This window comes from Triticum aestivum, chromosome 1B (assembly GCF_018294505.1).
Source record: "Triticum aestivum cultivar Chinese Spring chromosome 1B, IWGSC CS RefSeq v2.1, whole genome shotgun sequence".
NCBI classification, from domain to species: domain Eukaryota; kingdom Viridiplantae; phylum Streptophyta; class Magnoliopsida; order Poales; family Poaceae; genus Triticum; species Triticum aestivum.
Window position 1 is genome coordinate 569,154,107 of NC_057795.1, and position 10,655 is coordinate 569,164,761.

Sequence of the window (10,655 nt, forward strand, 5' to 3'; positions counted from 1 at the left end):
GTAAGAAATGAAAATACAAGGGCACAAAAGTCCATCCCGAAAGGTTGCCTCAGTTAACCAAATGCCCTTAATTACCAGCTAACTAAGTCAGGTAACAAAATTTCCATTGCCTTTGCTAATAAGTAGTGGTAAGAAGAAAGGGCAAGAAACTAAGTAAGTTGGAAATAAAAGGATGTGGAGATTACTCTCTTTTTTCTCGACGCGCCTTCAAACGGACTAAGTAAGCTGGAAATAAAGATAGCAACAATTGAATGTATTACCTTCAAAACGCAGACCGCAGTTTGGACAAGACCTTGAGGAACTGCATCTAGCTAGCTAAAAGCTCAAAAGATAATTCTGGGGTAAGGAAGTTGTTCCCTCTCGCGTCGCCCCGCGCACGACCGAGAGGGAACCCTAGCCGCCGCCGGGTCTCCCCCCTCTCTCTCCTCCTCCCTCGCCGCCGCCCGAGGGCGCGGACGGGCGAAGCCCGGCCGTCGCCGGCGGCGGCGGGGTTCCTCGACTCCTCGCGCGGCGGCTTCGGCGCGGGTTGCGGCGGCTGGTCTGGGACGCAGCGCTTGGCGACGGGCGCGGCGGCGTGGCTGCTCATCGGCGTTGAGGTGCGGCGGCGGTGCAATCTGGCGACGGGACAGGCGGCGTGGTGGTGGCGCGCTCGTGCTGGCCGGGGATGGCGTGCGCGTCTCTGGCGGCGGCGCTCAGATCCGGTCGCCTCGAGGCGCGGTCGGGGGCGCACTAGGCTGCGGGTGGCCGCCCTCTGCCGTGGTATGTTGGTGGGGGGTGGCGGCGCTGCAGTGCGGGTGCTGCAGGCCAGCGGGTGGTGACGGCGCGTCCGGATCCGCCCCTGACGCTGCGGGCTGCGGGCGGCCCTTTCGCCGGAGCGTGATGGTGAGGGGGCGGCGCGGCAGCGGTGGAGGTGGGCGACCCTCGTCTAGGCGGGCCCTTGCGCCTGGACGGCGGCGCTCGGCGCGGGAGGGCCTCCCTGGTGAGCTTCCTAGGCTTCGGCGGCGGGTCGATTTGGTCTCCCTCCTCGGCGGGCGTGCGTTTGCAGATGGCCTCGTGGAGATATGCGCCAGCTACCATGGTAGGACGTCATGGGGGTGCCCGCGGAGGAGCTAGGTAGGAGGGACGGGTGGCCTCGATGCGGTCGCGCCACCTGTCGCCGGCACAATTTGCTGGTCCGGATGCGTCCGCTCCTCCTCCTCCTTCTTTCCTCGTGCTCGGGCGGGGAGCTCGGTTGGAGGGATGGGTGGCCTCGATGCGGTCGCGCCACCTGTCGCCGGCACGGGATGTGCCGATCCGGATTTGTCCGCTCCCCTTTCTCCCCCGTCCCTCGGCCGCGGACGGGTTGGCATAGGTCTTCCAGCGGAGCATCTGCGGGTGAATCTGTCGATTGAGGGCCGTCGGTTGGTCCAAAGCCGGGGCCTTTGTGTAGGTCTCGGGGTTGTCTGGTTGCAGGGCGGCGGCTCTGGCGGCGGGAGGCGCGACGTTTGCGGGCGGAGCGTGCGTCTCAGGTGCGGGAGGGCATCCATGGCCTCGCGTGTGGCGTGGTTGCAGGTGGTTGGCGGAGTTAGGGTGCGACGGTGGAGTGTGGGCGTCGGGGTACACCACTTGCCCAGTCCTTTGACTGGCCGACGGTGGCGGCGGCAATTGACGCCGTACCTTTCCTGAAGGCTCCGTCGCGGCGTTCCCACTCTTACCGCCTTGCTCCGGGTGAAAACCTGATCTTCACGGATCGGGCGGTGGCGACTATCCATGGTCGTACCCTTCTTGGAGGCATCGCTTTGGAGGCCTGGCTTCGTTGTTGTCCGGTTCACCTCTCTATTGTTGTCGGTGGGGTGGTGTGTCGGTGCCCGGCACCTTTGTATCTTGCCTTGGGTGTGTGCGTTGTGTGCGTTGTTCGGTCTATCGGTTGTAATCGAAGATGATGCTTTATATATAAAGCGGGGGAAACCCTTTTTGGGTAAAAGCTCAGAAAAGGTTGACTAGAAAGTTTCCTCCCATGCCATAGTCGTTTTCTTTTAACTGTGATGGAGCAGCAGCCGTAGGAAAATTTGTTCACACAGCAGGAAAATATCCGCTCACCTGTCACTATAAAACAGGTTCCTGATTGGCCCGGGACCGATGCAAAAACCAAAAGGGAGAAGCAACGCAAGCATTGAAACTTCTTGCAGCATTCTTCCAAGATGGGGAACAGCAGCGCTGCCCTGACCTGATTGGCGCGGGAGGCTGGCTAGGCTTGCTCACATCGTCGGCTATCTGTCCCGAGAATCAGTCTTGGCCTCGCGGCCATTTCGTCGAACAACACCCAGGCTGGGCACCCATGTTGGCCTCACAGCCATTTCGTCGAACAATTTCCGGGCACTAGTGCGGCGCCACCTTCTGCCCAGCATGGTGGCCTCATGGAGAGAGAGAATAAGTGACAAACGTCAGAGGACAGGAGACAGTGGCCATGACGAAATTTGAGCGAGGGCTTGACCTGTGACGCACTGTATAGTGAGAATCGCGGTGTAGCAATGATGGCGTGGTGCAGAGACAAAACAGAGCGGCTGGAAATTACTTGCAGCTGCCAAAATAAGGGGCGAGGCGACTATGCCTCAGACGACTGTAAGCCGGTTCAGAAACTTTTTTTCCTTTTCCATCGGATTAGCATCCAATGGTGGAAGCAAACTCCAGTTTGCACAAACCGAACCTAATTTTCTGTAGAGCGAAACAGAAACATAAATAAAATCAAATAAATCAATTAATTCACACAAATTTCTTTCTAAAATAGAATGAATTAATACATTTGACTTTCTTTTGAAGACGTTCCAACGATCCCTCGAATTCCACGTTGATCTTTTCTTGTACCATAGAAAACGTATTTCTGTAGAAAGAGGCATGCATATGCCTGGCTTTAGCGAACCGAACCATTTTAGGTTTTACAAGTTTGAGAGAGAACAAATAAAAAGGATCCGGCTCAACAGCCACACAAACACACGCACATTATACAAGCCTCGACATGGGGCTTAAGGCTCAAAAGCTAAACAGACACCAAAGGGGTAACACGCGGACCGACAGTGGCGTGGGGAGGGGATGGAGGCGGGGGACGCGGCTCCGGTGGCTAGGGTTTCCCCTCGGTCGCTCGCATGAGCGACGCGAGGGGATCCCTCTGCACCCTGCCTTACTGGAGACAGAGGAAGTGGCACACAATACATGTGGTTAATGAAAAACCAAGTGCACCAAAAAAATGAATTCTTTCCAAAAGTTTTAGGTTAATAAAAAACTTTGGATTAAATTCCTATGAGATACAATTATACAAATCAAACATCACACACACACACACACACACACACACACAAAATGTAGTTCATAAATACATGACTTCCTCGAAGGCTTGCATTCAATATTAACTTTGACTACAGATATATTTAAAATTATTTAGATTGATCGAGTGAAAATGATGTCATTACAACTTCAAAAGAATATAACATTCGATGATTAAAAGGTATGCATTGGAGACCATGTCAATATTTAAATTATGCCTTCATGAACTGAGTGAGTACTTGAGATTCTAACTCCACGAAATCCCAACAGAAGCCGTCCGAATCGAAAGGCCTTACCAAGGCACCGCGGGACGCTTACTCCCAGACAGGGGAGTACTCTGTTTCGCCACACCTAGAGCACCATTTCCATTTGGAACGAAATGAACGAAAGAGGTGTAAGGTGGCAACCTTGATTCCCACGAAACCACATTGAAATCCCCTTGTGGCCGAACTCCAGGATCCATCATCAGATCCCCAAACCTCACCCTCGGTAGCAATTCCCTTTCCACCGTAACTTCAGCGCGGCTGCTGCCACTGGTACAGGAATACACGACACGGAGTGGAGAATCCATGGGATGCAAGACCAAGTCAGTAACGTCTATCTGGTGGCGTCTCCGGGCGAGGAGCTTCGGGTGCTCCCCAAACAGGGATAAGTTCCTCTCGACGACCCTTCTCAGCCCGCTCAGGATGCAGAGCCAGAAATGGACGCTGAGGTTCCTCCTCATGATGTCCGCAAACAGATTTGCAGTGCCAATTGACCATTCGGATTGGAATTCCCTGGCCAGCTCATCTGCTATCCATGCTAACCGTGGGTGCTGCGCCGGGTTCGCGCTCCCGAATGCGAGTGTCTTGAAGAGATAGCTGAACTCCTCGTATGACAGGGTGTTGAGGAAGATTGGCTCCACTGTTCCAAGTTGCTCTGTACTTTTAAGCCAGCTGATGATGATCACCTTGCTTCCACTGTCCATGCTCACCACGAATGAGCAGAACTTGGCCCAATCCTCCTCCTCGACATCTGAGACAAGCTCGACAACCACCAGTATCTTCCCTGACATAAGACCACCATGGTCTGCAATTCTACAAAAGGAATCTCCATTCAGCTGCAGAATCGAAGAGAAGTGTGAGCGGACCCTCTCGTCCTTGCATACATGGGCGAGCAGAGTCCTCTTCCCGACCAGTGGACCACCGATAATCGGGAGAACAGCCGGAACACCACCGGAAGAGTCGTGCTGCAACATGAAGTTCAGGAGCTTTTGCTTCTCAGCGTGTCGTCCAAACATGATGTTGTCATTGTATAGATACACATCGTATGGTCGACGCAGCATACGGTCGCATCCACCCAAAAGAACAACAAACTCCGTCATGCCAGCGACTACATCCTCCAAGCTCTCCAACGCGCCCTGCAAGTCGACGGGGTATGTGGCCTTGTTCTTTCTAGCACTGCCAAGAACCATGCGAAAACGTTTGGGAGCAGATGGATTGCGAACCTCCCCCTCCTCCATGGACTCTTCAAGTGAGATGTACCTGGATGCACCTAGTGCCCAGTAGCCTCGGTACATGGCGTCCGCAAGCATACTGAGCTGCACCAGCATCGCAGAGTTGGTGATGTACCGCCCGTCTGCCTCCTCGATGACCGTGCGAGCTCTCAGGAGCAGCTGCTGCAGCCTCTTCAGCTCCTTCTCTTCCGAGTGTTCGTGGCTCGAGTGGTACTTGTTGGCAAGGAAGGAGACGAATCGGCTCATGAGTTCACCTGTTACTGCCGATATGGCAAGCTCCATCTTCAAATCCTCCAATGGAAAGGTGCTAACTAACAAGGAGGGGGGGTCCAAGAGAGGGCAGGAAGCAGGTGGAAATTGCAGACTCCTGGGTATAAATTGCCCTGCACGTCAATGGCTGGGGGTGTTGCACCTAGAAAGACATTTTTTTAGGACACATCGAGAGACTTTTCATTACCATTTGTGGTGTGAATTAATCCACGCATAACTTGTGGATACGATTCCACGTGGATATAGACTAGTCCTGGAAAGGCACCTTTCATGCATCACGGAAAGATGATGGTGAATTCGAGTCTTCTCACTGCTCAGCAAGTCTGTAGTATGGACGAACCTGGGAACTCCTTGTCCAGAAAATTTTGTGATTGATGAGCATAGTGAGTGTCATACTTGTGCAAGACATGTTATCCTCTCTTCAGGAAGCCTTGTTATGGTAATTTTGGATTGAATAAAATAGGTGTAAGAAATGAAAATACAAGGGCACAAAAGTCCATCCTGAGAGGTTGCATCAGTCAACCAAATGCCCTTAATTACCAACTAAGTCAGGCAACACAAATTTCATTGCCTTTGCTAATAACTAGTCGTAAGAAAGGGCACGCAACTAAGTAAGCTGGAAATAAAGATAGCAATAATTGAATGTATTACCTTCAAAAGGCAGTCCGCAGTTTGGACAGGATCTTGACGAATTGCATCCAGCTAGCTGAAAGCTCAGGATCTTGACTAGAAAGTTTCCTCCCATGCCACAGTCGTTCTTTTAACTGTGACGGAGCAGCAGTCGTAGGCTCAGAAGGTTGACTAGAAAATTTGTTCGCACAACAGGAAAATACCCGCTCACCTGTCACTATAAAACAGGTTCCTGATTGGCACGGAAACCAACGCAAGCATTGAAATTTCTTGCAGCGTTCTTCCAAGATGAGGAACAGCAGCGCTGACCTGATTGGCGCGGGGAGGCTACCTAGGCTTGCTCACATCGTCGGCTGTCCCGGGAATCAGTCTTGGCCTCACGGCCATTTCGTCGAACAACACACGGGCTGGGCACCCGTGTTGGCGCGGGAGACTGGCCCGCTCGCATCGCCGGCGCTGCCGAGGATCCGTGTTGGCCTCACAGCCATTTTGCCGAACAGTTTCCGGGCACGAGTGCGGCGCCACCTTCTGCCCAGCATGGTGGCCTCGTGGAGAGACAGAATAAGTGACAAACGTCAGAGGACAGGAGACAGTGGCCATGACGAAATTTGAGCGAGGGCTTGACCTGTGACGCGCTGTATAGTGAGAATCGCGGCGTGGCGATGTTCTTCCTTACAGAGAGGTGTAGCAATGATGGCGTGGTGCAGAGACAAAACAGAGCCGCTGGAGATTACTTGCAGCTGCCAAAATTAGTGGCGAGGCGACTATGCCTCTGACGACTGTAAGCCGGTTCAGAAACTTTTTTTCCTTTTCCATCGGATTAGCATCCAATGGTGGAAGCAAACTCCAGTTTGCACAAACCGAACCTAATTTTCTGTAGAGCGAAACAGAAACATAAATAAAATCAAAAAAATCAATTAATTCACACAAATTTCTTTCTAAAATAGAATGAATTAATACATTTGACTTTCTTTTGAAGATCCTCCAATTCCATGTTGATCTTTTCTTGTACCGTAGAAATGTATTTTTGTAGAAAAAGAGGCATATGCCCGGCTTTAGCGAACTGAACCCCTTTAGGTTTTACAAGTTCTAGAGAGAACAAATGAAAAGGAGCTCAACAACCACAGGAACACACGTACTACAAGCCCCAACACGGGGCTTAAGGCTCAAAAGCTGAACAGACACCAAAGAGATAACACTCGCTGCTTGGCTTGGCACAGATTCGAGCCGGACGCGCCTCAACTACCAGCTCCAGCTAGCACCGCTTGAAGAGTACTAGCATGATGGCATCTTCAAGAGTCGACGGGTCTTGCGTACACACCATCATCCATTTGCCGGATAAAGTGCCCTTCAATAAGGGCTTTGTTACGCACATGCCAAAGAGCCCACGCTAACGCGGCAAAGGTTATCCAAGCGACATGGCGTGTAGTTCCAGACAACCTACTGGTGAGGGTGTGGGATTGAGGCCTATGCCGGTGCCCTCGTGCATCCGGAAACAGCCCGTATACAACTCCAAATGAAGTGAGCCAGTATGCATGAGAAAAATATGTGATCTGTAGCTTCCGCAAGGCCACATAAGGCGCACAGACCATCCTCAGGACCGTGCCTCTTCTGAACTTCGGTTATAAGAAATGGAAATACAAGGGCATAAAATTACATCTGGAAAGGTTGCCTCAAGCCCTCATCCAACCAAATGCCCTTATCAATGTCAAAATTTTACAATATATTTATGAACTGAGGGAGTACTAGAGCTTCCAACTCTAAAAAATCTCTGTAGAAATCGCTGAAATCAAAAGGCCTTACAAAGACATTGCTGGACGCTTCTTCCCAGACAGAAGAGTACTCCGTTCCACCACACCTGGAGCACCATCTCCATTTGGAACGAAATGAACAAATGAAGTGTAAGGCGGCATCCTTGATTCCCACGAAACCACGTAAAAATCCCCTTGTGGCCGAACCCCGGGATCCATCACCAGATCCCCAAGCCTCACCCTTGGCAGTGCTTCCCTCTCCGCCACAACCTCAGTGTCACTGCTGCCACGAGCACGGGAAGGCACGATGCGGAGCGGAGGAGCAGCACGATGCAAGACGAAGTCGGTCACATCTACCTGGTGGCGTCTCTGCAGGAGGTCCTTCGGGTGCTCTCCGAACATGGAGAAGTTCCTCTCGACTAGCCTTCTCAGCCTGCTCAGCACACGGAACCAGAAATGGACACTCAGGTTCCTCCTCATCACGTCCGCCAAGATATTCGTGGCGACAAGCGACCACTCCGACCGCAACTCTCTGGCAAATTCGTCTGCTATCCGCGCTAGCCGCGGGTGCTGCGCCGGGTCCGTGCTCCCAAACGCAAGTGTCTTGAAGAGGTAGCTGAACTCCTCATACGATAGGCTGTTGAGGAAGATTGGCTCAACGGTTCCGAGTCGCACCGAACTTTTAAGCCGGCTGATAATTATCACCTTGCTTCCATCGTCCATAGTTGTTGCTACAGTTGAACAAAACTTAGCCCAATCCTCCTCGTTGATGTCTGCAACAAGCTCGACAACCACCAGTATCTTTCCTGACACAAGACCACCATGGTCTGCGATTCTACACAAGGAATCTCCATTCAGGTGCAGAATCGAAGAGAAGTGTGAGCTGACCCTCTCATCCTTGCATACATGGGCGACCAGGGTCCTCTTCCCAACCACTGGACCACCGATGACCGGGAGAACAGCCGGAGAGCCGCCAGGAGAGCCGTGGTGCTGCAGCACAAAGTTCAGGAGCTTCTGCTTCTCGGTGTAGCGTCCGAACATGGTGTTGTCGCTGTAAAGGTACGAGTCATACGGCCTACGCAGCATACGGTCGCATCCGCCCAAGATAACAACAAACTCCATCATGCCGGCGATGACATCCTCCAAGCTTTCCACCTCGCCTTGCAAGTCGACAAGGTACATCGACTTGTTCTTCTTAGCGCTGCCATGAACCGTGCGGAGACATTTGGGAGGAGATGAGTTGCGAACTTCCCCCTCCTCCATGGGAGTAGTCTCTGTCTCTTCGAGTGACATGTACCTGAAGGCCCCTAGTGCCCAGTAGCCTCGGTACATGACCAGAGCGGCGCCACCGAGGTCAGCATCCTGCCTTGCTGAACAGAGTATGAAGGTGTACCGGCTCGGACGCCTCAATCTTGTGGTGCGCACTCTCGCCGCGACGCGGATGATCTATTCCTCCACACCGGCGTTCGCCCTGTTCCACGATCTCGCCGGGAGACTATGAAGGGTCGGCAGAGAAAGTGAAGTCATGCCTAACATATTCTTTCTTTCTTTTTTGCGGGTGAAATGTCTAACATATTCTTGTCACCCAGTGTTTCTCTGCAGGTCGATGCGTAAACTAATGGTTTACTTCTTCAGTTTTATTTATTTTTTCTCGAACAAATTTATCTTTTTAGAGCATGTACAGCTGGATTTGGTAAACCCGGCCCCGCAAAGCCCGCCCCAGACGCATGTGCGAGCACTGACCGGGCACGCCTCATAAGTTGGCTTCCACACACTCGTCCCTCGTATCTGAAATCTCAAACTCATCCAACCCATGCAACGCTGCATATAAAGTGTAAACACGATCAACTAGCCGGGTCATCATTGCATCGCTAAACAAAAGCACATAGTTCATCGAAGGAGAGTGCAAATTCATACTACAGATACTTAGAACATAAATAAATCGGGGAAGGGCGGAGGAAATCACGATTTCCTCGCTGGTATCTTCCCCTTCCGATCATCGGCGTGGCTGTGCCCCTCCTTCATGTAGACGTCGACGTACGGAGGTGTGTCGTCGTCAGAGCTGGAGGTGGAGCCATCCGTCATGTCGGAGTCGAAGCTGCACCTTTTGCCCCGACATCATGCAGAGCAGGCGGTCCTGCTCCTTCTCATGGCGGGCCGCCTTCACCTTCGGCGCCGCCTCCATGTTTGCCTCGCGCTCCGACAACTCGATGCCGAGTTAGAGCACCTTGCATTCTTGCGGCGGAGGCGCCATGCATCTGTCTCTGCCGTCGTGAGAAAGCGGTGGACGACCGGTGCTAGGAGCGCGGCATCGGGATCAACCGGTGCGTGGACAACGCCTCCCTGCCACTTACATCTCCCTTGCCTGTTGTCGCTTGCGCCGGGCACAAGGACCCAGCAGTGGCCTGCAGGTACCACTTCCAGAGCAGAGGGTGGTGGTGCACGGCGTACCTGAATGAGCGGAGCGGCCGCAGCTGCGCACCGGGCGGGATGGGCCGGCGACGTCGTCGGCTCTGCGTCGCCGGGCGCCGGGTGCCGGGTGCCGACGAAGTAGATCCGCCACTGCCGGATCCCCCTTGGTCGAGTTGTGAGCGCCTCAACGTGATGCAGAGGGCGACCTCCTCCACATTGTCGAGCTCCGCTTCACGCAGTAGGCTTGCCTAGTCGTCGTCCGAGCCGGATTCACCACCGGAGGGAGCGCTGCTTCGATCGTCGGCCATCCAATGGGTTCACAGGGGATCGAAAGTGAAGTGGACGGAGAGGGGACATAAGTGGAGTTCAGATTGACTGTGGTGTACGATTTTCCGGATGGAGATATTTGCGGGGCACGCGTGGTCCAGGCTGGCCCAAGCCGACTTGGCGAACACACCCGGCCCGCCCCATATTTAGGCTGGATATGAGGGGTGCTGGATAATCAAGTGTTTGAGGACGTTTTAAGACACCCGAATGCGTTTGTTTTTCATGACAAATCAATGACCGGACGTCCATCTAGATGGTTGAGGACGGTTTGAGATGCCCGGCTATAGATGCTCTTAATTACCCCTTGTGGTGACCTTGTGACAGTTGCTATCTCTTTTCTTTTCTCATTTAAGCAAAACTATTGTCACATTTTACATTCTACTTCCTTCGTCTCACATTAATAGTTGCTAAAATAAACATATCTACAGAGGGTCATGCCCATGCAGGCATGCACACACGCGTATGCTCAT

At 52.8% G+C, this 10,655-nt stretch overlaps 1 protein-coding gene and 1 pseudogene across 1 annotated transcript; one reads left to right on the forward strand and one right to left on the reverse strand.

The window, feature by feature from the left end:
- Positions 1-664: 664 nt before the first annotated feature.
- LOC123079893 (uncharacterized) lies at positions 665-1,621 on the forward strand (annotated as a pseudogene).
- A 1,718-nt stretch (positions 1,622-3,339) lies between these two features.
- Positions 3,340-6,490, reverse strand: LOC123139000 (uncharacterized). Its single transcript, XM_044558836.1, has 2 exons — positions 5,907-6,490; positions 3,340-5,829 (listed from the first exon to the last, which is right to left on the reverse strand). The coding sequence occupies exon 2, from the start codon at positions 5,075-5,077 to the stop codon at positions 3,593-3,595; it is 1,485 nt and encodes a 494-aa protein (XP_044414771.1). The 5' UTR covers positions 5,078-5,829; positions 5,907-6,490; the 3' UTR covers positions 3,340-3,592.
- Positions 6,491-10,655: the final 4,165 nt, after the last annotated feature.

Coding starts and splice junctions, on each gene's coding strand:
- LOC123139000 (XM_044558836.1), bottom strand. CDS start 5,077: ATGGAGCTTGCCATATCGGCAGTAACAGGTGAACTCATGAGCCGATTC.